This window comes from Ambystoma mexicanum, chromosome 6p, assembly GCF_040938575.1.
Source record: "Ambystoma mexicanum isolate Mex_15411 chromosome 6p, UKY_AmexF1_1, whole genome shotgun sequence".
NCBI lineage: Eukaryota > Metazoa > Chordata > Amphibia > Caudata > Ambystomatidae > Ambystoma > Ambystoma mexicanum.
The window spans coordinates 43377470-43404333 of NC_090935.1; the positions used below are offsets into that span (position 1 = coordinate 43377470).

General features: G+C 45.8%; 1 protein-coding gene across 3 annotated transcripts in view; it reads right to left on the bottom strand.

Moving 5' to 3' along the window:
* The window catches only part of GGT6 (gamma-glutamyltransferase 6), a 473516-nt gene that overhangs the window by 101053 nt on the left and 345599 nt on the right, over positions 1–26864 (bottom strand). For all 3 annotated transcript variants that reach the window (XM_069626696.1, XM_069626694.1, XM_069626695.1), the window contains exon 2: positions 9765–10216. In XM_069626696.1, the coding sequence (XP_069482797.1) occupies positions 9765–10209 (445 nt within the window). In that variant the 5' untranslated portion in view covers positions 10210–10216. The remainder of the gene's footprint in view (positions 1–9764; positions 10217–26864) is intronic.

Consider the following 26864-nt stretch of genomic DNA (forward strand, 5'->3'; position numbering starts at 1 on the left):
AATCCGTTTTTTCCTGTGGAGCTCGACATTACAGTTCAATTAACTGTACAATGGATAACATTAAATCCTTCTTTCAACACCATGCAGCGTTCTGACATTTGCATAATATTTTCTACTTCAAAATTAGAAATATTGGGAAAATAAGCTGCTCTTTTTGCTTCAATGTCTGCGGCTTCGTTACTGCGAGAAATCATGTCTGCCCTCTAAGTATGGGCTGCGCACTTCACCACAGCAATAGCCAATGTAAGCTTTGGTACCTTAATAAGTTTGTCCAATAGTGACACATGTTGCACTGGTGTGCCGGCTGCGCGGAGGAAGCCCTTCCTTTTCCAGCGTGACAATCCTGGGTGTACAGTTGAAATCACATGGGCGGTGTCAGAGTACACTATCACTTCTTCATCCTCATATCTCTTGAGTGCTGTGATAAGCGTCACTAATTCTATAGGATGTGCTGAACAATTTGAACACAGTCTTGCACTTGTCACTACTTCATTTTCACCATTCTGTTTTAACGTCACTACTGCCGATCCCATATGCCTTTCTCCTGTTTGATCAATTCTCAAACAACCATCATTAAATAGAGTTTGTCCCCCTCCAGGAGCATTTTCTTTAATGTGGGGAATATCGTCATATAACTCAGTATACATTGTGCAATCATGTACATAATATCCCTTTTCTACTGGTTCTGCTATGAATGTTGCTGGATTCACTACTCTACATCAAACTATTTTAATTGCTAGATTTAAAATGATCACTTCATATCCCGACACTCTTTGTGTAGTCAATGTGCTATTAGGTTTCTCCTAAATTGCGAATAAGGAATGCTCAATGAATAACGTCATTGAGCACCCCATTGTAATACCTGCAGCTTTTTCAATTGCAAAAGCAGCAGCAGCTAATAATTCTTGTTCGCAGGGGAAATGCCCACTCATTACTGGATCTAAAATCCCACTGTTTATGTCCATGTCCTAATGTTGTCTTCTGCATAAGAAATACTGTAATCACCACTCCATTTGAATGCGAGAATAAATAAAACTACTGATTACAGTGTGGAGTACCTTACACAGAGGCTGTACAAATAGCCCTTTTTAAACTCCTCAAATGCTTCAGTCATCTTATCCGTCCATACTATCTCAATTTACCTACCTGTGCTTCTTTGAGTCCAAGTGGTCTGACATATGTACTGTAATCAAGAACCCAGGCCCTACAATAATTGCAAAGGTCTACACATTTCTGCATTTCCCTCACTGTCTCAGGTCCTGTAGTTTTCACGATTGCTTCTGCTCTCTGAGGTGTCATTTTTCTCCCTTCTTGAGAGATTAGCTGTTGTATATATATATCTTCCTGGCAATACTGTAGTTTCCCTTTGCGTATTTAGTATCCTTTTCCTACTAACACTGTCCTTAATTGGACTGAATCTTCCCTGCACTTTTCTTCTGTGTCAATGCACACTAATATGTTGACTTGATTGCCCCTTAGGGCGTGATTCCCTGTCCGCCCCCCCTCGATCCCTAGGTGGGGCTGTGTGGAGTGGGCACAGAATCACAAGTCTTGAGTTATGATGAGGGGCACCTCAGGGGTTAGACCTAGCGCTTTGACAGTTCCGAGTTCTGCACCCCTTGTCATACTTGAGCAGAAGATATTGTGTAGTTCGTTTTGACTCAAAGAGACCTTATTATGAAGCATTGCTCAAAAATGTGAAGCTGACACTAAAAAGGTAGCAAGTCAATATATTTTTTATCACTTCTGTTCTCTACCAGCTTTGATCATCATTATGCCTGCTAGAATAACAGCAATAACAACGTAACATACTATCATATATATATATGGAAAGCGTTATTGCATAAGCTAAAAACGTAACTGCCGTCTAACACAGATGAAGTACAATTCATCATTTTTAAAACACCCGCTTGAGCAATCATGGAGTTCATGTTATGTAGTCTAAGCTATGCTACGATTAGGAGTTGAGTGACATAATAAAGCATGCCGTCAGTCTAACATATGCAAAAAAAGTTCAAACACCACACTTAAACTCACGATTTCCAGGCCTTGCTGTTCTGCATGCAAAGTGACCACGAGGACCTGCTGCTCTGACCTGCTATCGAAGGCTCTTCCCAACCCCCCATGATCTCGTTTTCTCTCTACTCGCTACCGCCGAGTTCTCCTTTAGCCTTCGTGTGTTGTGCTTTTTATATTAACACACGTGACTTAGTCTGCATATACTATGTGCATCATTTCCTTGGCCTGGAAAGAATGGCTAGAGTCTGAACCTGGTTTTGTTCTTTGGGTCGCACAGTTTATATGTGGCATTTTGATTATTTCCATTCGAATGAATGGGCTTCCGCTTAACGAACAGGCAAGGCGCAGTGTTTTTTCCGGGCCTACTTCAACTGCCATTATATCAAATGCATTTTCTGCAGGGGTTTAAGCGCGACAATAGCTTTGGACACTTTAACCGCATATCATGCTTCCTGTCCAAAGCTGCTTATCAGTGCAGAAGCATCTCTTGACCCTGCTACGAGCTCATCTACAACAGGAAGCTGTCACTTGTGGTTGGCTTATGTGCACCCGTGTACTTCTATTTTGGTATGGTGTTCCCTGTCTTTGGCCTCTTATCTGATGTGCCAGGTGCGAAACTTAGCCATTGAAGACAAGAAGCTGTTATCCTGTGGTTAGAAAGGAAAATGATCAAACCAAGTTCCTCACATTTGTTTAGAGCCAAGAGATAGATTATGCACTTACTCTTTGCTGACTACACTTCAGTGTGTGGTCAATGGAGCTTCTGCTCTTTAGAGCATGTGTCGATGCTTGTTCTTTGAAAACGGCTCCTGTATTAGAAGTGAACGTGTGTTTAATACTCTCCTCACACTTGTAGTGTCTTGCTGAAATTCGACTGGTCCGAGTCAACTTGTCTTAATACGACCAGTAATATGACCATTAATCCATGACAATGTCATCTACGTACTGAATTATTGTGCTCTCAAATTGTAGTTCACCTAAGTCCATCTGAAGGACCCTATTAAAGATCGATGGGGAATCACAGTACCCCTCTAGTGATCTTGTATGTTTCCACCGCTGGTTTCTATGTGTAAATGAGGTCAAATCCTGGGGGATGCTCATGAAGGGGAATTGAAAAGAAGGCATTCTTTAAATCTACTAATGTAAACTATTTGGCTTTAGCTGTGATGTTACATAATATCATAGCTGGGTTATCAACCATATGAAACTCTGCTTCGACAATATTGTTTAGGGTTGTACATTCTGAATAAATCTCCATAATCCCCCTGTTGATTACTTCCCTGGGTACACAGCCGTGTTACATGTGGAAACTAATGGTAATAATATTCCCTGCTGTATTAAAGCGGAAAATTCTTCCGAATATACCTTCATCTCCTTCTCTGGATATGGGGTGGCGTTTCGTTTGTGGTACAATTGTTCCTGGTTTGAGCTTTATTTTAACTGCTCCTGCGCCACTCACTGTAAAGCACCAGGATCCCCAATATGGTATCTGGTAGCAAAATCCTGAGAGCTAAAAGTAAGAACCCTTACCTCCTTTCTTCTGTTACGCTCACCTGGTATCCACGGGGAAACCACCCAGCCGAGTTGGACGCTGGTATCCTTCTCAGTGGGTCCCAGATGCGGTCTGCGGGGAGGTTCTGCCTGAAAATACAGGAGGGCTATGTTCAAGAGTGGCCAACTGAGGTAATTATCCTCCCACCACCTCGTATGGCTTGAGCCCCTCTGGGCCCTCTCCTCATCTTGTTGTAGAATTAGCGTGCTCTCCGTCCTGCCTTCTTGGCAGGGGCGCGTTGTCTTTCGTGGGCGTGTGCGATCCAGTTACTTCACTGACGCCGGCCCGTTTGATGTCTTTCAGGTAGGTCTTATTGCTGGTTTTTTGTATTGTGTTGTTATTCTTGCATGCCTTTCTTGGTTTAATAATGTCTCTTTTCTCCCTTAGATATGCAGAGCATCAGCGTGGCGCATTGGCCGAGTTGGGCCTCGCCAGTAAATGATGGCTCGTGATGAGCGCTGTGATGTGGTAAGTAAGCGCTATGTGCAGCGCTGTGATGCCTTGCCTTTGCTAACCGGTTTCCCTTCTTTTCTCGTAGGTCGCAGTGTTCTTCCAGCGTTTGCGGAATTCCGGAGCGATGCCGGCCGAGGGGCGAGCAGCCAGGTAAGCCTTTTGAGCAGTTTGTAATATTGCAATGTCTCTAATACCTTAGTTTCCTTCCTCTTTCAGGTCCTTTAGTCTGGGAGACGTGGGGATCCAAAGGAAGCTGTTCACAGGAGCTGTGAGCGGATAAAGATGGGGATTGCAGGTAAGATGCTGCTGCTAACGATGTTCCTTTTGTCTCCTTGCAGGTTCTGTTTCTCCGAGGCTCCTGGGTATAGCTGGTCACAGTGAGCGTCACGTTGCAGACTGAAAAGTAACACGAAGCGTGTGATCTGGTTCGGGTGTGGTTTAAATAGCCTCAAGAAAGTAATCCAGGTAAAGTAGTCCCTAGGCCACCACTTCCAAAACACTATACCGCATAGCTTGGTTCCTAGGAGCCAAGCTATGTGGATGCCTCCATGTTGGCTGACAGCCTCAAATAAAGTAGTTCCCTGAACACATGTTTTTTCACGGTGTATGAGCCTGGCGCCATAGGCGCCAGGACTGGCTCCAAGAGGGCCTCGGAAGTGGATGCCAGGGCTTATTAGAGACCCGAGTCCTGATCCCACCTGGCCAATGGCCTTGCCAGTGGGGGTCTGGGATTAGGGCCGTGACACTTCTCTCTCCCAGAACAATATGTTAGCACACCATGTTGGGAGCCCAGTGGAAAAGACAATAAAGAGCCTTGCAGATTCTCTCATCAGAGGGAGCCCTAGAGAGAAGTACATCAATGGTCAGTGAACTACTGGCGTGTACTTGAGAATAACTTTCTTCTAATATTACGGTTTTTAACATTTATTTGGTTTTTCATGTTTTTATACTGTGGCACATAGCTGGATTTCAGAAGAGCCCTCCACTAATGGAGTTAATTTATATGCTCCTCCTATAGACCTATGGTTAGGTCACCTTCCGCCTGGCATATTTGACCTTACAGGGGTCTTGAGAAACGAGTGCGACATTCAGCACTTTCTAGAACGAACAGAGCTCTTACTTTCAATGTTCTGTATGTAATAATTTGTATGATGCTGTAAAAACAAGGATGATACCTAAATATGTGTTATAAGTACCTGTATATCAACCTTGTCTGTATATATATATGTTGATGCACTATCATATGTAATGTTCATCTGTAACTAATGTACTATGACAAACGAGAGAAAGAGTTGAATAGAAAATAGAAAAAATATTCTTCCAAAAAAATGTGTTCGGAAGAAAAAACATATTCACTAGCTAAATAATAAATGCTGGATGAACTCAATTGAGTACAGTGTTCTTCTATTTTCCATGCTGATAATAGTAGACACAGAGATATCCCTGTCATGATAAAACATGACAATATAAGAAATATTTGCATGAATAATTGTAAATACTCGAATGTATGCGGCAGGACGCCCACCCTTTGTTTCAATTCTATTTAGCCCATAGTCCTCCCACAATTAGGAATGTCCCTCCTGTTATCCAGGGTTATGAACCATAGGAAACTCTGCTTCGACAATAATAATATTCCCTGCTGTATTAAAGCGGAAAGTTGTTTCGAACATACCTTCATCTGCTTCTCTGGATATGGGGTACTGTTTCGCTCGTGGTAAAATTGCTCCTGGTTTCAGCTTTAACTGCGCCTCTCACTGTAAAGCACCGAAGGGGGGGCGTCTGTACTCCTGCTCTCTCTAGGGCAGAGGAGAGGCACAGAGCACCCCAGCCAAGATTCTCTAAGGTGTAAAACATGGTCAAGCAATCAAGGCTTAGCTCTCAGGAGGTGATGCAGGTTGGTTCTTAAGTACAGTGTAGTCCCCAAGCACCCACAAAGGAATGTCCACACACTATGTCAGTGAAAACACAGTCTTTATATAAATAAGGTTCAAGGTTATCTACACAATCACAATAACACACTTTGTACTCTGGCAATGCTATAATGGCAAATATATAAAGGTCTACATGGTACCACTCTTAACTATCGATTCCTTTAAAATGTGCCCACAGCCAACAGCCCCAATAACATACGAATCAGACTGTAAGATGAATCAACGATAGACCACAGAAAGCAACCAAGTTAAATCAAACAATGGCACAACAGTCTATCCCCACTACCATGAGACGTTGCTGTGCGAGGATCCCCCATCTGGGAAAACTGTAAATAAAGCGTATTTGACAAGCCCAGTCCAATTATGCTGAATATATTCTTGAGTCCTTCTAAAAGGTTCCACAACACCAAAGTACCTGGTTTCGTAGAGTTCTTTGGTGAGTTGTTGATGGGCCCTTCTTGAGTGCACTCCCTTTTAGGCTGGAGCCACGGGTCGTCGAGATTCGGTGAAGAAAAGGGTGAACACTGCTGCAGCAGCAGCTTCGGTTCTTGCGACGCTCGTTGACGATCGGTCGAAAACAACCTGCAAGCGGAGGCGTGTGGTGCACCTCGGCGACGTGTTTGTTGCCGCAAAGAGTTAATGAAGAAATTTGGCCCACCAAGGGCGTCGGGTCGTCTGGCGTCGGTGAACGGGACGTAACCACAGCTGGCTTTAGTACCTTCGTTGGCGTCTCAGAGGTCTTCGGCTGGCGGGAAACCACCGGCAGATTCTTCTTGGTCGTCAGCGGCCTGGACTTTCTCCGGCAGTACGAAAGCGGTCGACGATGATAAGCAAGGGAGTCCTTGTTTCAATGTTCTTAGGCAAAGGAGCACTGCGGCTCCGGTCGGCAACGGCGGTCATTGACAGTGATGGACTTCAATGTCCGGGTGCTTCACTTTGTGATTCCGCGGCGGTCCCAGTCTCCGGTCGGCAGCCTTTCAAGAGTCTGTCATCCAGGGAGCTTTGGCAAAGATCAGCTGGTGCACGATGGTCCCTCGTAGCTCGGGAAGAGGTCTCCTAGCCAGGTTCTCTTGGATCAGTTCCATGACAGTCATGCAGCTTTCAGATTAGCGAAGGACAGCAGCAGCAATTCTTCTTCTTCCAGCGGGCTTCAAGGTTAAGCATCAAGTATCAACTTCAGCTTCTGAATGATTTCCATCAGTGAGAGGCCTCCAGATATACTGTTGATCTCCCATCCACTCTGCTGGGTCACACTCGGGCAACCAATCACTCAGAAGGGCATGCAGGCAGTCAGGCAGGCAACCAATCAGGCTCACAGTTCATTCAGACCATTCTTCTCCTTCCAGACACTCAACACAGGAATATGGCTTCGGACAAGCTCTCTGCCATTCAGCACTCCACACTGCATTCATACCAGTTTCGGGCAGGGCTGTCGCCGTCTTCGTGTCACATACCAGAAACTAGACACCCATAACATGAAATGTGTATTTATCACACACTCCATTCACCCAGGTCCCACCCCACGGGTGTACCCAGAACATACAGTCATTGGCAAGGCTCCAGCCGGTCTGGCCTGGACTTCCCCCACAATACCATACATGGCACTTCCACCCAACAGCCAGTCAGGGGGAAGGGACAGAGTCAGAGCTTCCCAGGACTTTGAGAAGAACAAGGTAACAGGCAATAGAAAGCAAGAGTAAAAACCCTTGGGGTGTACTTGGACTCCACTTTATCAATGGTAAGGCAAGTCAGCGCCATTTCATCATCTGCTGCCCTCACAACTAAAATCATAAACGTAGTGAAACCTCACCTATCGCCAAAAAACCGCCTTAACATTGCGAGAGCCACCGTGGGCGCAAAGCTAGACTACTACAACATTTTAATCCTAGGCACGTCTGCCAACAAGCTCAACAAACTGAGCAGCTTTAAGTATCCCTAGGCGGGAACACAGCTCTCAAGCTAGAAAAGACACCCACTGGCTCCCGGTCAAAGAGCGCATAATATTCAAGGCCTTCACCGTCAAACACAGGTGCCTTTCTCAGACCGCCCCAGCCTACCTAGCTGAATAAATATGGCAGGTGCCGGTCCACAGACCAAAACGAGATCGATACCCTCACCTTCTCTCAGTCCCGGCATTCAATAGAGCCAAAGCTGGCGGCACCAGTTTCGAAGTTCTAGCCCCAAAAGCCTGGAATGGTCTCCCACTCATCCTAAGAAAGGGAGACTCTCACGGCTTTCAGAAAGGCTCTGAAAACGAAGCTTTTCAACTAGACTGTACCTTATTGTGCTTAAAAACATTCCTCTGTAACCATGGAACACTGTACCTGTGCCTATCATTGCATAACCTGTAATCCTGCCTTGAAGCACCTGTATCTAAGTGAATATACTGTAACAGCACCACGATGCCCCTGGGCACTTTATAAATCCAAATAAATACAAATAAATAAGAGGCCACAGGGGCCATCTTGTCTCCTATCGGGAATCAACTGATTCCATTGGCAGGGCCTGGGTATCCCAAAATGGAGGATACTCAGAGCGCCTGTCAAATTCAGCATGGAGATGCCACCAGCCCATACCCTGCTCTGTGGGCAACACACAGGTGCCCAAAAACATACACTAGGAGTACAGGGTGGTACTCCCACCCATAGATGCCATAAGGGTAGCCCAAGGGTCTGTACAACAAACCAAAAAGAGGAAGAGCCGCACCACCAGGAGTCCCACATTAACTCCCATGCGGTACACAAGACAGAACATACATGATAAAGCAATAAAGGACAAGGATATGGAGGCCATATCCCTCCAATGCATTTCCAGCATCACACTCACCTTTATAGGTCTCTCTGGAAAAATGATGGCCTCTTTCTTACCAGTGCCATTCTCTGAGGTATTTCCCTGTTCTCTACTTCCATCCAATAGGTGAGGCGTAGCAAAAATACAAATTAATCTTCTGAATTCTCATCTCCAAAAAGCTCCTTGTCTGTTAGTCTATACCCTTCATCAAAAGCCATTACTATTCTCCGTGCTCTTCCTTAGTCATCTGTCCCATGAATAATCACCTTTTCCTCTCTCACCATCCCCTCTTCCAGGTCTATGGGAATAACCTGTCCTTCCTCATCATCCATAGGTACTTCTGGCCTGAACAAAAATTCATCATGAATTTACCCATCAATCCAGGAAGCCATGTCAACAAAATATTCATACTCCATATAAAAACACTGCCTCTCTACAGATTTGTGCTGCAGGAGTCCGGTGCATGCCCCAAAACATTTAGTAGGTTTGTTCCAATGAAATAATGCTGCAGGTACACCTCTGTCCACACAGTCTGTATTTTGCTGTCAAGAATGCATGGAATTATTAGTTCCACTGGCTTGTATTGAATTTGACTGCCGGAACCAATTGCTCTGGACAGTAATGTACCACTGGCAGCACCTCTTACATATGCAAGGCCCAGGAGGCCTTCCAAAGCCTTCATAATAACACACCAGTGGATACAGCCCAACGCTCCCAGGTTTAGAAAGAACAGTCTCAGTGAGGCCAAGCCAAATGCATGTGTACCTTCAGCTAAGACCGAGCTGGGAATTCCTCTTAGAAACCTTCTGACTGGGGGATGGCTTTTAGCAGGCTCAAGGGGTAAAGCGCAAATCTCACCTTCTGCTGCTTTGCAGCTAACGCACATACTTATGTTCCATTCAAACATGCAACTGACGTTCCCGTCATTCTGCTTGGGCGCGTAACATCCTGAACAGTATTTTTAATGTAGCACTATATATAAAGCAGAAATGTGGTAAATATCAGATCTGGCAACTAACCTGAAGGAGTGATGACTGTTGCATGCTGGTAAACCCCATGTTCGTGAGTGTGGCCTCCAGGAGGCTGGTCAGCCTGAGACTCATCCTCATGGGAATGTCCATCCTCGTCTTCGTCGCCATGGTGATGCCCATCATCGCCATCCTCTCCATGGTGCTGCCCATCCTCGTCTTCCTCGCCATGGTGATGGGCCGGCCCATCGCCCTCATCAGGATGCCCATCTTTACCGTTCGATCCGTTATGGGTACTTTCAAAGTCTTTGTCCAACGTGGGGTTCCAGTACTGGTCACCCACAAAGGCCCATTTGGCCTCCTCGGAGTCTGAATGCTCCACCTTCCCATACATCAGCTCGTAAAAGGCGAATGCAAGCCCGGTAGTGAGGAGCAGGAGTGCGGCCAGGATGCGCAGGCAGGACTCCCTTTTCTGCTTTCGGATTGCCCATCGCATGGAGTGGCTGAAAAGAGAAATAAGCAGAGTGAGATGATCTCTAAAGCAAAGCAACAAGATGGAAAATACAAGAGTAACAGGGACATCAGTATAGAATAAATATCCAGAGTCTGCGCACAGAGACCACTGATGAAATGGTGGAGACCCCATAATCCTCGGGCCCAAACCCACTCACATCGCCCGTCAGTAATCCCTGCAGGGCACCAGTAAGAAATCAGAACCTGGCTCAGACCAACATGCAAATATCCAGAAACCAGGAACATTTACAAGCAACAATAGGGAGATTTGAGTAAATGCTGTGAACATTTAGGACAACATCCGGGAGAATTTGCTGCCACCTCCAGGAGATTTGGGCGAGGGACATCAAAGAGGTCAGCTGGCTCAATGAAGAGAACAGTGCGCGTGTCTGTCCTCCAGCAGGTCACAGGCTCAAACGCAGAAGGAAAGACTGCATCACTGCCTTTCAAGAGATGCATTTGAGTACCTAATAGCTTGCTAACCTATCACTTACTATACCATGACATTGCAAGGTTGCGGCAACAGATGCTACACAGCATTACTTGGATGGAACATTGGTAACTGGGGAAATCAATGCCTGTGTTCCAGTACACTCCATGTACTACTTAATCTGTGCCATCTACATCTCGACACTCCAAATCCACTATCGGACGATCAGTGGCTTCGGTTTCTTGCAACCTTGGCACGTCTGTTGCATCTTCACCGACTGCTCCTTAATTGGACATTTCCTTTCCACCAGACATGTGCCCAACTCTGCACTTGATCAGACGCTCCTTGTTCTGTACCAGACCAGTTCTCATTCCGACAAAAATCCTGTGGAACGCTACCACCGACCCAGTCTCCCCCCTGACCCCCCCCATCACTGATCCCTTGCAATTTCACCCCACCCAGTACACAACTTATTTTACCACTACACTCAAAGCATTCTACTTATGCACCTTTTAGTACCCAACTTGGGTCTTGCTTTTCCAAACTTGTACTTGGTCTGTCACTTAATGTCTTTCCAAACATCCATGAACAGCTTCTTTCAATGAAGGATGTTAGGTGGCGCTTAAGTGCACTCTAGAAGCCCAAATGATTGCATTGGATAACAGCCAAGAGGAAGTATACACGTGAGGAGGCACAGAGCTTGTGGTAGTTGCTTGGTCATTTACTCACCCCAATGACCTTCTATGGAAATTCCCACCCACACCGGCTTCCTGTGCCTCTCCACCCAAACCACAGCCTCCTTGGATCATTTTATGAAGTAACACTTGGGCTATCATGAAGTAACATCAAACTTTGGGCTGCCAGTGTTCGGTTGGGATGAACAAGTTACTTACAAACTGTAACGTTCTTTCGACTGGATGTTCTTCCCATGTATTCCTCATCTATGATATTTGTATCTCCCAGCTTCACTTTTTCGGAAAACCAATTTCGGCAGAGGGCGTTGTGCACGAGGTCGTGGCGTCAATGTCCCTCGGCGGTCTCCGCAGCGTGTCGACGTCACCAGTCGTATAAGAAGCTCATGCCACGCCCATTGGCTTCAGTTCTGTTTTTTCGTGGTCTTATTCGAGGAACACCCAGGCATGACGCAGACTGTAAGCTCTTTGTGAACGAGAAGTGTAAATAATGTACACTGGACTGCGGGGTAGGATGGGAGAAGCGATGAGGAATACAAGGGAACATCCAGTCAAAAGAACGTTACAGTTGGTAAGTAACTTGTTCTTCGAATGGATTGAGTCCTCCCATGTATTCCGCATCTATGATAGACTCCCATAGCTGTAGTAAAATGTGGAGGTGGGAGTTCTCATTTTTTTTTTTCATGTACGGAATGAAGTACAGCTTTTGCAAACAGACCTTCCGGGGAAGAAGAGGCATCTAAGCAATAATGCATAACAAAGTTGTGCATTGATGCCCATGTTGCAGCTGAACAAATACCAATTACAGGGACTCCCCTCTTCAGAGCCGCGGAAGTAGCCATACGTCGTCCTGGCCCAATCTGGGGCAATTAGGATCATGGTTTTCCTGAACTTTCTGAACCTCCCGATTACGTGAGGAATCACGGGGACTAGGGGAAGCGCATACAGAAGTGGAAAAGAAGTGGAAATTCCCAGTCCACTATGAATGCGTCTCTTAGAGCTCCTCTTGGGGGAAATTCCCTTGAGCAGTACTGATCGCATTTTCAGTTGACCGAGGTCGCAAACAGATCCACCTGAGGGGTTCCCCAAAGGGTGAAGATCTCTTGAAGGACTTCCTGAGCTAGTTCCCACTCGTGGGATACTGTGCTTGCCTGCTCAGAGCGTCCGCCGCCATGTTCTGCTCTCCGGCTAGGTGAACTGCCGACAGAGATTCCTTCTTGTATTGCCCAGAACCAGAGCTGCATTGCCTCTCTGCACAGTGGTAGTGACCCTACACCTCCTCTCTTGTTAAGGTAGTACATGGCCACTGTGTTGTCCGTCATTATCAGGACATTCTTTTCCCGTACAGAGGGCAGAAGGGCCTTCAGCGCTAGGCTGATCATCCTCAGCTCCAAAAGGTTGATGTGTAGTTTGGACTCCAATGGAGACCAACAACCGCTGATTGTCAGATCATTGGTATGGGCTCCCCACCCCGTGAGTGATGTGTCCGTCACTACTATTATCTCCGGCCATGGTTGCCAAAAAGATGCTCCCTTGAGAATATTGTCGTTGCAAGCCCACCATAGAAGGTCCTGGGCAACTGTGCTTGGAACTTGCAGAAGTTCCGACATATTCCCAGAGAAATGGGACTACTGAGTCCTGAGGGCCCATTGAAGGGATCTCATTCTCAATCGAGCCTCTGAAACCAGAAAAATGCAGGATGCCAGAAGGCCGAGCAACCTCAGAAAATCGAAGGCCGGCAGATGCTGGGCATTTTGGAGCTTTGTTACCATCTGCAAAATGTGGTGAGCTCTCATCTCGGGAGGCGAGGCTTTCCCAAATGAAGTATCCAGGACTACTCCGATAAATTGGAGTCTTTGGAATGGTACCATATGGGACTTCTTGTAATTGAGGGAGAAGCCCAGTCTGTGAAGGGAGTGGCAGGTGATTGAGCGATGTTCCTGAGCTTGTTCGGGGGAACGAGCCCTGATCAACCAATCGTTCAGGTAGGGGTAGACATGAATCCCCCCCCCTCTCCTGAGACTTGCTGCCACAACTGCCATCAGTTTAGTGAAAACCCTCGGGTTGGAGGTCAGCCCGAATGGCAGAACTCTAAACTGATAGTGAAAACTGCCAACTGCGAACCTCAGGTACCTTCTGTGCTTGAGGTGGATTGGCACATGAAAGTAAGCATCCTGAAGCTCCAATGATACCAACCAGTCTTGGAGTTGGCGAGCCGGAAGGATTTTAATTTATTTGTATTTATTTATTTATTTATATAGCGCCGACCGCCCACAGGCATCGGGCCCTTACATGTAGACTTGTACATAGCTCAAGATGGAGTCTGAAGAAGCGACAGGACAAATACATAAAAATACCGGTTAACTGATTCAGTGTGGCCTAGACAGGGGGTTACTTGAAAAGCTCAGTTTTTAGTTTTTTGCGGAAGACCAAATGATTGGACTCCAATCTAAGGTACTTCGGCAATTTGTTTCAGTTAGAGGCTGCTCGGTTAGGGAAGGCTCTGCCCATGCCAAGTTCCTTCTTGTGTTTCAGAGGCATTATGAGCCCATTTGCTTCTGATCTTAATGCCCTGGGTGGGTGGTAAAAAGTGAGTTTGGCCTTCAAATAGGTTGGTGCCTTGCCATATAAACACTTGTGAGTAAGACACAGACTTAAATTGGATGCGTTCCTCTCTTCTCAGCCAATGAAGGTCCCATCTAGCTTCACTGATGTGTTCACTTCTCGCTTTCTTTTTGACCATTCTGATCGCGTTATTTTGGACCAGCTGGATTTTTTGGATGCTTTGCTTACTGGCTCCTACCAGGAGGGCATTACCATAGTCCAGGCGTGACATGAAGGTCGCTCTTGCTATTGTGACACAGTTTTTCTCACTTAATAGTGGTCTGATGGCTTTAAGTAGCCGGATGTAATAGTTACAGTTTTTACTAACATTCGTTGCCTGGGCATCAGAGTTGAAGGATGCTTCCAACGTAATGCCTAATGTTTTAACCTTATCTGACACTGGAATAAGGGTTTCTTTAATTTGGAAGGCCTGATATTCAGCCGGGAGTTTAGCACAAGCCTGCATGGAGCCAAAAACCATTAATTCGGTTTTATTGCCATTCTGGCACATCCAGTTATTGTCCATCCAATCTTCGATGTTTCCGTAGAGTATATTTAGTATCGTACTATCCTTAGCGTAGTCCCCACTCAGTTCCAGGACCAGCTGAGTATCGTCAGCATAGTTGGTGAAAAATATCTGGAGTTGTTGAAGTAGCTCACATAGGAATCGGATGTACAAATTGAAGAGCAGAGGAGACAGACTAGCTCCCTGTGGTACCCCGCAAAAGATGTTAAATTCAGATGAGAATTTGTCCCCCTAGTGTACTCTGGATATTCTGCTTTCTAGGAAGGATGATAACCAACTTATTGATTCCTTGGAGCAATTAGCCACCTTCTCAAGTGCTTGCTGCAAGAGCTGGTGGTCAAGCAGGTCGAAGGCGGCGCTCAGATCTAACAAGACCAATAGACCAGCTTTTCCTTTGTCCATAATTTCCAACATTCTGGACTGTAAGTCCAGCATATCAGTCTCGGTGCTATGAGCGGCTCTAAAGCCAGATTGTTGAGGATGTAAGATCTCATGGCTTTCCACATATTCTTGAAATTGGGCTGTTGCTATTTTGTCCAGTACTTTAAGAGTAAAATTACAGTTTGTAATTGGTCTTAGGTTGGTGGGGTCACGAGGGTCTAGAGTAGGTTTTTTTACTAGGGGTGTGATGGTAACCTTTTTTATGTTGTTGGGCACTACTTGGTCCCGAAATGAGGTGTTGACAATTTTAGTAAAAAGTGGCACAAAGATTTTATGATATTGTATGATGATCTTGGGAGGGAGTATGTTTTCGGCGCAAGAGGATGGTTTCATAGAAGCTAATGTTTTTAACATAGTTTCTGGGGAGATGGAGTGAAATTGAAACTTCTCCTTTCCAATTGTTGTTGGTTGTTCTGCAGGGAGGCTGCATTGAGGTTTATTAGCTCATGCTAGAGCAATGCGTTCTCTGGCTTTAGATATTTCGTTCGCAAATGCTACCTGGGTGTTTTCGCATTCAGATTGTGATAGTATAAATTCAGGGGCCAACACCTTGGGCTTATCTAAGGATTTCAAAATGTCGAAGAGCTTGCTGGCTGAATTGGATGATGCTTCGATTTGACTATTGAAATAGTTTTTTTTAGCCTCTTTGATCTTAGATTTGTAGGATTTTACTAGTGACTTCCAGCTTGTTTTGTGGTCATTAGTTTGGTTTTTAAGCCATTCTACTTCACTGCGTTTTTTTTCTTTCTTAAGAGAGATAAGTTTAGGGGTGAACCATTTTTGATGGTTGAGGTTAAGCCTAACAGTTTTCTCGGTTAGGTGCTTTCTGGTTGATTAACGTAAGCATCTGCTGATCATATTTTTTGATAATAGTGTCACATGAGTCTTTTTCGTTAATGTCGGCTAGAATGCTGTTGATGCAGAGTTGTAGGTCTGCTCTTTCTATATTTTTAAAGTTTCTGGAAAGAACTTGACTTGCCTTGCTTGCTGTTTTTTTTTACAGGGATAGGTGTCTATAGGTCAAAACCTATTTTGCAGTGGTCTGACCATATACAAGGGGTGGTAACATAGTTATTGGTCTCTATGTTATTGGTAATGTCCCAGTCCAATTGGTGGCCATTTGCCATGGTGGGGTCGTGATTTATGACATTGAAGTGTATTTTTTCCAATGTTTTTTCAAGGGAAATGGCTTCCTGGTCTTTAGGGTCTCCACGCCACCGATTTAAATCGCCAAGGATGAGCGTGGATTTATTTAGGCCTGTAAGTGAATCCGCAAGGATAGCGAGTTCATCGTTGAACTCGGATTCCAAAGAGGGAGGTCTATAAATGAGTATGAAATTAATGCAATTGTTGTCAGTGGGGCAGTGTTTAAGATGTAGAATTTCACAGCCTATACTGGAGGTTATAGAGGGAAATACAGGCAGTGAGTCTCGAGTAACTATGGCTACTCCACCCCCTTTCCCACTTCCTCTATTAGTATAGCGGATTGTATAACCCGTGGGTACCGCCAGAGTGCAAGTAGGTCCAATAGGATCCTGTAGCCACGTTTCTGTGATACACATTATGTCTATATTATCTGACACAATCAAGTCGTGTACACATGAAGCGTGTTGGTTAAGGGAGCGTGTGTTCAATAGACATATTTTCAGTTTCTGTGACAAGGGTTCTTTATCGTGGATTTGTTTGGTTTCTCTCCTGGAAAGGTCACTGATGAGTGCCTGTTCTGCTGTTGACAACCTGAAGGAGGGTATTGTGTTAACATTCATAAGGGAGTTATGGTCAGGTAGTACTTGGGCGCTGTGGGTCTTATCTAAAGTTCCCTGTGCTTGTGCATGTATGGCTCCTATTTTCTGTGACTCTTGTAGTTTGGAGAGAAGATCGTTGAGCTTTCCTATTCCCATTCTTACCAAGGATCTGAGAAAGTGTTACCATCTTGAACCTATCCTTCCTGAGGAACTTGTTCAAACTTCTTAAGTCCAAGATGGGTCTCAGTCCTCCGTCCTTCTTTGAGATGAGAAAGTAAGGGGAGTACCAACCCTTGTTCCTCTCCGCTACAGGTACATGTTCTATTGAACCTTTCTCTAGCAGGGTTAAAATTTTCTACACAAGGAGCGGATCGGGAATTTTGACGGTGGATGATCCTGAGACCTTTTTAGGAGGGGAAGGCAGTAACATTGAGCTACTGTTTCCAGTACCTAAGCATCTGAAGTAATGCCCCGCCATTCGTTTAGATGCGGAGAGATTCTGCCTCCCACCGGGGTCTTATGTGCTAAGGTCTCAGAGAGGTTTGGAGGCAGCTGCAGGAGTGGCTGAGGGCAAAGATGCCGCTATTGAGGCTAATTTCGCACTGCTTCCTCGTCTACTACAAAGGAAATTTCTTTTACCTTTCTGTGCGGCCAGTCCACTTCCTCTAGCAAATGAGGAGTAGTATTGAAAAGAACGACCTCTCCAGGAAAATTAGCCTGAATAAGCTTCACTGCCGAACAGCCTTCAGCAGTCGAAAGGCATGTTGAGTAGCCTGGCCTGCACGTCCGGTGCAAACCCCAACTTCCTCAACCACGCAAATCTGCGCAGTGCTGTGCTTGCAACCATGCATCTGCTGATGCTGTCAACAGTATCCAATCCAGATTGGAGACATTCCCCCATTGCCTCCTTACCATCTTCCACAATATTCAGAAAGCCTTCCCTTTCTTCGCCTTCTGGAATATGTTCAGCCGCCGCCTTTACGCAATCCCACAGAGTATGGGTGAACCTGACCAGGGTACAGGTAACATTTGCTGACTTAAGGGCCATACTGCCCGAGGAAAATACTCTGCGAGCCCAATCGTCCACCTTTTTATCCTCTCTATCTTGGGGGATAGATGGATAAGCTGACTGGCTTGTGGAAGCAGCAGCTTGTATCAATAGACTTGCTGGAGTACGATGTTCACTCAGATAATCAGGGTCACAGCTTGATGGCCTATATTTTTTAGGAAAGTCTTTGACTGCTGCAACAGACTCAGGAGTCTCCCAATTTGTAAACGCTGTTCTTTGAAGGACCCTATGAAAGGGAAGAACTGGGTCCTTTCGGGGGCCCTGGTCCAGGATATCGCTCGTAGCATCTTATTCAAAGGTTGGTAATGACCTACACCAACCAATATATTCAGCAACTCTGTTCATAAAGTTCCTGTACCCGGAATCTGCATGTTCTGCAGGATCAGGTTTTTGAAAATCGAACTCTAGTGACATGTCAATGTCACTGGCAGAGTGAAGAGTGTCACACAGGTCTCTCAATCTTGACTCAGGGTCGATCAATTCCTCTGGCACATTTCTATTACCAAATTGTACTCCAAAAGGAGAAATGTCTTCCTCTGAGGCACTTTCTTCCTCAAAAATAGAAGACATGGACTGAAAGTCTGATTTGGGTAAAGGTGTATTCCTTTTTTCCTGTTCCGGAATTTGCCTTGAAGGAATAAAAGGATTCTTCGAAATCGACAACGACTTTGATAAAGGAGCTAATATCTCCTTCAGCGTCGAGGTAATCGGCGTCGAAGAACCAGTCGAGTGCTTCGACGGTTTATGCTTTTTAGCCGATAACGGGGAATCACTCAAATCTCGAGGAACCTTCGACGTTTTAACATTGAGTTGAGATCGTCGAGTTTCCTCCTTAATACTGGACTTGGCCTTAGTAGTTTTGGACTCTACTGTGTCGTCCAAGGGAGCAACCGGGGTCTGGCACTTACGAGGTTTCTTTGAGGGGGTCGGCCCGCATTCTCAAAGACCTTCATCATTTGTTTTCTAAACTCTTCCCATTTCCATGGGGAATCCTACTTATTCGGACATTTTACCATCTCGGTAGATGTGTCTGACGAAGAGGAAGGAGATCTATGTCTCCTCTAAATCTTCTTAGAAGAAGAAGGTCTCGATCTACTCCTAGATCGAGATCTCTTCGAGTGTTTATGCCTAAACTCTCGACTCGCCAGACTTTCTATGCTTCTTAGAAGCGGCCTTCGAAGAGGCCCTCTAAGCTTCGTGCCCCACTGCGAGTTTACCTTTTCCTTGACGAAGAGCTTTCTCAGTCATCGATTGACAGGAGCCACAGTCGCTGATCCGATGGTCTGGACACAAGCACCAAAGGCAGACACAGTGAGGGTCAGTGATCGACATTTTGGAACCACAGTCGACACACTTTTTAAACCTTGTCTTAAGAGTGGAAGGGGTCAAAGAAGATGCCATTTTGAAAATATGAAGCACACCATTAACTCGATTGCAAAGCTATCGGAAAAACAAAACTGAAGCCAACGGGCGCGGCACAAGCTACTTATACGACTGGTGACGTTGACACGCTACAGAGACCGTCGAGGGACATCGACGCCACGACCTCGTGCACAGCGCCCTCTGTCGAAAATATTTTCCAAAACAGCAAAGCTGAGAGATACAAATATCATAGATTAGGAATACGTGGGAGCACACAATACATTCGAAAGGTAGATTCCATGAAAGGTTTTTCCATCGAGGTAGAAATCATTGAATTTTGTTCAATTAATTTTGCCACAAATGTATGTTGGGGCAGGGGGTTAGAGAGGTGGTGGGGGAATTCAGGGGGTCTTCCCCACATACATTTGCAGTAAACTGTCCTACGGAATTTGATGAATTCCCCCCCCATGACAGAAACAAAAGGAGATCACATAGAAGAACAAGTTACTTCTTACCTTGTAACGTTCTTTCGACGGGATGTTCCTCTGACGTATTCCTTATCTTTGATAATACGTTTCCAGCTTGCTGGCCTCGGAAGTTTTTTCTGTAGAGGGCGCTCTGCGTCGACGTCCGCCGAGTCGATGACCCTCGACGGCCACCGTATCGGCGCCAACGTCACCATCCCCATAAATAGCCACGCGCTGCGTCCATTGCTCAGTTCCGTTTTTCCGCACTTCGTGGGGCCTCGGAACATCGTTGCTCAGTTCAGTCAGGATAACCCTCTATATCTACTCGAATAAATACCAACTCGTTCTCGATGGCATCTTCATCGGAACCGACGACGCAGCGATCCGGCTTCAAGAAATGTCGAGACTGCGGTAAAAACATGTCGATAACGGATAACGGATCCACACAGGATCTGCTTGTGGTGCTTGGGAGCCGGGCACCATTGTTCGGAGTGTGAGGACTGCATGTCCATGACGGCGAAAGCCTTGAAGGAGCGCAAGGGGAAGCACGAGAGAGGTAAATCAGTCAAAACCTCCTCGAAGGTTTCTTCGGCTGAGTCGAGGCATTCGTCTCCTCGCCGTCGAAAACATTCCCATTCTAGATCTCGAAGTAGCTCCCACCATTCGTTGAGATCAAGACACTCAAAAAAGAGACGTCGAAGATCCCCTTCCTCGTCGTCTTCTGTTTCCCCAGAAAGGTTCTCCTGTCCCTCAAAACACAGCTCTCAGGCTGAGTGGGAGGAATTCAGAAAGAAAATGTTAAGCGTCTTCGAGAAAGCGGCTTCGACCCCCTCGAAGACAGCTGAGGGTGATACCCCGGGTGAAAAACCCAAAAAATCAAAACACTGCGAGTCGCTGCACCCGGTGAAACATTCCACCCGAGAGCACCACGAGCCATCGGGTAAGAAGGCACCATCTTCGCCGTCGAAGATTCCTTCGACGCATGGATCGGCGCCATATTTCCGAGGCCAGCAAGCTGGAAACGTATTATCAAACATAAGGGATACGTCGGAGGACACAATCCCTTCGAACAGTGTGCTTTAAGTAGCCATCTTGGGGTTAATGGCTTCAGTGGAGGTTAAAATGTGCATTCAGGTCTGGTCTTGGCACGGAGGTCAAAACAAGCATTGCCAAAGGCAAAGCCAACAGTGTTGGTTGCTTTTGCATAGATATAATATGCCCAGGGAATCACACAATGTTCTAGTCATCGCCACCTTATTTCCTGGTAGCAGGCAGTGACTGGCAAATGCCTATCCCATTACAAAACTGTTGGCTTTGCCAATGCTCGTTATCAAAAGTAGACACTGCAGGTGGTTCGCTTCCAGGGGGCTACGAAAATCTGCAATGATTTCAGGATGCCCTCCTCCAAACCCAACCCACTTGGAAAATGGTGGTAAAAGCACGGAAATAACTATCAGGATATATTTTAAGCAACAGAAGTTTTTTTAATTTTATAGGTATGGGAGCAACTATAACAAACTGAAAAATAATGACAATAAAATCATGTAAATAACAAAAGGAGCTGTTGCTCGGTTTGAGGCTACGTGCCTTGCTATTTACCTGGTCCTCAGCCTGTTTCTGTAGCACAAGCAGTTAATACATGCAGTTGCTACCTGGAAGGTTGGGGGTTCGATCTCATCCTTCCGATGAAAAAATTCTGAAAATGATGGCTATTTTATAACTGTTGGGAATAAAAACCAAAATGTGATGTGTTTTTTAAAAAATAAACACTCTGGATATGGGGACCCGATTCCGGGGTCACCCTACCCTCCATATATGTGGGAACTAACGGGGAAGTGTTCCATAATCCTGGCCAGGATATATAAAGCTGGGTACTTTCATGGTTCACAAGGCATTAAGCGCCCAGAAAACGCGCTATCCATTTAGTTACCATTCGGCCTTCGCAAACAGACATGCAAGCAAGGATACATTCAGACAGAGGTGAAAGGTTTGAAGAGAATTGTTGTAGTGGGAGCCATGAGGGGTGCAAAACAGGGTTTTGAAAAGAAGAAAGGGGTTGGTTTTCAAAGAAAAACACGCATTAACAATGCCAACAGTTTTGGCTTTTGCATAGACATAGTAGTTATTTGCAGTTCGGCAAGCGTGGCTGGATGGACGGCTACAGGCTGGCCTACACGGCGGCTCGGGATCAGGAATTGTTGTCTCTGTGCTGGTTGGAGGATCTGGAATGCTAGTAGAGGCGTCTCGGACGGCTTTAGTAACTGCAGTGTGACAACAGTCACTGGTGCAGCCGATCGCAGTTCGAGGGCTCGACTGACTCGGAAATGTCCTTAAAAGATGGATGCTGGTTGATGCTTAGTGTGGCAGTCCTCCTACCTTTATCGCTGGGCGTGTGTCATCCTTTCGGCAGACTCTGGCAGAGCCTAGCAGGGCCCGCTGTGTGCTGGCTGGGTACCGGTTCTGGAGCTGCTGGACGGGGCCTCTGAGTCCAGTATCGCCCTCTGTTCCCTGGGAGATGTTTAGGGAAGGGATCTGGCTTCCCTCTTGGAAATCCTGACCTTCCTTTACTGGCGGAAGCTGTAAGGCGGACTATACCTTCAGCCAGGGTCCAAATTAGTCCTTACTCCTTTTGAAGTTATCGGATCATCTGCCAAAAGAGGGGATCAACCCTCTTTTAAAGCCAAATGGACCCAGTGATTGGTGTAGGCTAAGCCTACCTTAAGGAACCAATCTGGGGTTCCTTTTATGCATGCATTAATCTCCTTTTATGCATGAGGTCATTCACCAGAGTGCTTTGCAACAGGAAAGGTAAAGGGGTGAAAACATGTACTACTAAGTCCCACCCATCTTCCTGTCTGTTGTGGATCAAAGTGTCTCTCTGGTTAATTTAGCTCTCTGTGGTTCCGGATTAAAAGCGGCAGTCTCCCTTGAAGCGGCGGTCAGACCAGACGTATGGTGGCCGTCAAACCACATACTGGTACCTTCCTGAATGAGGTCCCCCTGCGGGGACGATCACTGTAAACAGTTGTCCCAGACATGACATTTCACTGCCCTTGAAACTAAAGAGGCGGTAGCTGACATCAGGTTGACAAATGCATATCAAAAAGGCTGTTGTGTATCCTGTCCTTTGTCAGTCCTGCGACCAGGCCTTTCGCAGGCCTGCTTCAATTAACTTCTCACCAGTATGCGCTGCCACCAGCAGGGCATTCAAAGGATAGGGTGGATCCATGGAGATTGTGTAAGTTAATGAGGCTGGCCATGGCAGGAGGAAGGTTTTGCCTGCCCCCTTCTTGAGATGCTTTGGTGTACCCGTGGTTGTCACTTTGCATCTGAACATGACAGGAGGACTGCGCCGTGTAGGCTGTGTCCAGAGTACACGTGGCTATGTTTTTGTTGTGCGGTGAGCATAGGAAAATGTGTGCAGATTAGCTCCACACATTTTCCAGAGCTTCATCTCCCATGATTCAATTTCACTACAAAATTTCAAAAAAGCCCAGGCGAGCGAAGTCTCCCTGTTCAGATGGTCGAATTCCTCACACTCTGCCAATGCTCGTTTTTAATAAGACTTGAGTGAGGGATATTCATACTACCTATAACTCCAGTGGCTGAAAGCAGACCTGAAAGCAGACCTGGTAAAGACACTTATTATACAAGTAGCGTATTTAAGGCTACAGTTAAGTCATTATCTCTCAGAAGATTGCTTTGCAAAATCCTTGGCAGCCATTTGACTGCAACGTTTGAATTTAAGGCTTGATAAAGTTAGCTCAGAAGGGTGTGTTTTGGATGGGAAGGGACATGAAGTGGGAATGGCCATAGGGATAACATGGCCAAGGGCAGTTAATGGTTGAGTAAATAACCAAACACCTTCAAGCTTTATGTCCCTCCTCATACGCCATTGCTCCCCTAGTTATACTCTCAATGCATTCGTTTCAGCTTTTGGGTGGCAGTAAAGTGCCACTTTATAGCCAAAACTAAAAAGGGGAAGCTATGCCATGAAGCCCGTTGTAGCCGAAGGCTCGGTTGGTATTACCTATTAACAGTTTGCATCGGTTAGATTAGGCCACAACTCACAAACGTTTCTTGTGACTCAAAGCTTTTCATTCCCTATTTGGGTGTACAAGCTCCATCCCTCAGTATCTTCAGAGCACAATTCTTCAGGGAGGATACAGATATCAGAAATACCCTATTTATTCTGTGAGAGTTAAGTGAAACAGTTCATCACAACACAACCCTTGAAATTCAGGGGAAAGCAACGACTTGAGCTGAAGTGACATTAAGGTGATGGTTTAATCCAACACAACCCTTGAAATCGGTCATATTTTGGAAGGTATGCCACCTGAACTCTGAAACCCTCTATCCATCATTAAGAGTACAGATGGCATCACCATCACTTTCTCCAACTGCAATCGTCTTGTTGGGTTGAAGTTCACTCTTAACTTCAGGTTTTTCACTGAATTTCAAGGATTTGGCAGGATTTGGTATTTTAGCACATGTTTATAACCACGTACCCCAGTTATATTCTCTTGCAATATTTTACTGTGAAAATGTCATGAGAATTTACAGTGAAATTACCATAATAATTTACACCAGGACATTTCTATGGGACTCTGTTCTCATGGATAGAAAAGCATAAATTCAACTCTTGCCAAGCACCCCCACCTTCATATGGTAACGTCAACTCTGGCCCCGTCGCAATATAATTTTGCCTTAGCGAGATAGTTAACCACATCTTCGGTGAAAAAAGGTGTAAAAGTGACCCAGAAAGTCTCTAGGGCTCAAATGAACGACAGGGGCAGCCATTGGATCGACAGAACCCCCTTTCGGGTCTTTTTCAGTTAGACTATTAAACCCAGCTTTGACCGGTGATGCACGTGTATCAAGCTCGGTTCAGGCTCAGCGGATTGTGTGGGCCCTGAAGTGAGAGTCCAAGGAATATCCCCACCCTCATTCCAAAGAAGGCCCGAAGAGACAAGAACGCATGAGGCCACTCATTATTCAGACAACCCCCAAGCGCACCACTGACTGACACGTATGCAGAGAGATATTCTCTCAGACAGCCATTCCAACCTTATCCAGTGAATGTCTTTATGGATACTCACCATGGATCAAAACCACATAATGGACAGCATTGACTAAGTGCTGAAGAAACCACTGTGCGCACGTTACTAATGACACCACAACGTAGCCGCATTAGTCATGAAGTACACTCGCAACCATACAAAGGTTTACACAAACACACATTAGTTTACACGAAGAACATGCTTGCACAGTTCAGTAGATAGAGGACGGATACATATACATACTGTCAAAGATTTTATTATTTTCTCATTAGCCAAGTGCAGAAACGGTGAACGCAAGGCAACAAAGAAACACAGAGCCAGCTTGCAGATGCTTATGGCATCTAACTCTATGTAACTACAGGAGTACATAAGGAGTCTAATAGGACCAAGTACGACTAACCTAAAGGAAACACAGCACAATATAAGTGTTTGGAAATCGTATTATAAGTCTAATGAAAATCACATAAGACCTCAAGCCACAGGACAGGGGAGGAAAAGGAGCAGAACCAGGCTGCACAGAGCGGAGAGCCAGAGCTCACAGCCAACGTCAGAGATAAACAGCACATTCCATCCTTGAGACGACAAGGAGCCAGCCACCTGCAGAAAAAACGAATAAATCCTCATAATTGCACACGAGATGATCTACATTTTGTGGTGCTCACCCATGTGATGCAGCCGAGCTAGACAATGGGTTTTCACCCGAGGTGGGAAGACAAACAGTTCTCAGCCACCCAGACGAGGAGTGAAAACATGTTGCAACGTGGAGTGCACTCTCGTAGGCAAAAGTGGTATTGCTAGCAGATACAATGGGTACACATAGTCATTTCACATCACCTTGAAAAGGTGCATAAAGGGCTGAGAACCTTACTGTATTCCCAGGCCTGGGAGACCATTCCCTTAGCTGTGTCCTCCTTTTATTCTGAGATAAGGGTTGTTGGGCCGTTGGAAGCTGAATCCCCCAGACCCCTGGTATACTGTGGTCTCTCCAACAGCCCAAGCAACAAGCAGGTTCAAATGCAGTAACTGATGCAGGTCGTCCAAGAAGAGAGCACAGAAGCCCGGTGAAGTATGAGGACTATGTTATGGAATAAACATTGTTGTGTTACCAAAGAGGTGTGTATGGAGCTTGTGAGCCGCGGCACGACTAAAGTCTCAAAGGATTGCTCCGGGAAATGTGACAGCTGCGCAAAGCGGCAAAGGACGATATTGCGGCACCAGTTTCAAGGAACATGTTGCACTCCTGGCACTCTTCCTAATTGAAGAATAAAGACTGCCATCCAACCACCAGAGCAGCCCTGGGGCACCAGGTCCTTCTCCACTTCCACCCAGTAGCCCATGGACAGTATATGACTTGGTTTAATGTTAGTTAAAGGTTTTTGTGCTGAAGCAAATAAAGTTGTTACTTCAACCAAGCTGAAAACTTCATTATTATACAACAGCCCCCTAAAATTACACCCATGAGTGCATGAGGTGTGTCTCTGTGTGCATGTTTTTCAGTATTACAGGGTCACCTGCTTGAGAGCTGGTGTTTTCAGGATAGTGTTCTCATTTCCATCGAGCAGGGCCACGGCCGGGTGCCAAGCGTGATTCCTGCCAGTTTCCACTGGGAGCGCCATGCACAGAGATCCCTCTCTGCTGCCTTGCTTGAGCTAGTATTGAAGGAGGCAGAAGCAAGTCAAAGGATGCATTGCTGTCTGCCCCAGTGGTTGTCCACAACTATACTTGGACATTTTGAATGATCTGTTAATTAATGCTGTGGTCTCTGTAGTTCATTTGCTTTGAGCATTCAGTATATTTATTTATTATTTGTTTGTTTAACGCTTATACAATAAGAATATACGGTTTCAAAGCGCCGACAGGGGAGGGAGGGAAGGTACATTACAACAAAATATTAAGAGCTGAGGGTAAGAGGAAGAGGGATGAACCTGCTATGCCTTGTGAGTATTCAGAACGTGCAAGTGCACAAAGGAGGAAAGAAGGGGGGCAAGTGCTGGGGAGTCTGAGGTCGTGGGAGAGCTATGTCCTAGGAATGTTGAGTGCTACATGGCCAGAACCGTGGGAGGTGTAAGTGCGAGTCTCCAGAGCGGAGGGTGGGCAGAGGCAAAGTGCTGTGGATAGACACGAGCTGGGAGTAATCAGTGAGGGAGTTCAAGGCCCCAAGGATGCATAAGGGCCAAGGGCACCGATTCAGCAACTGTGGGACTAGCAGAGGAGAGAAGGTGGGAAGGAGAAGGAAAAGAAG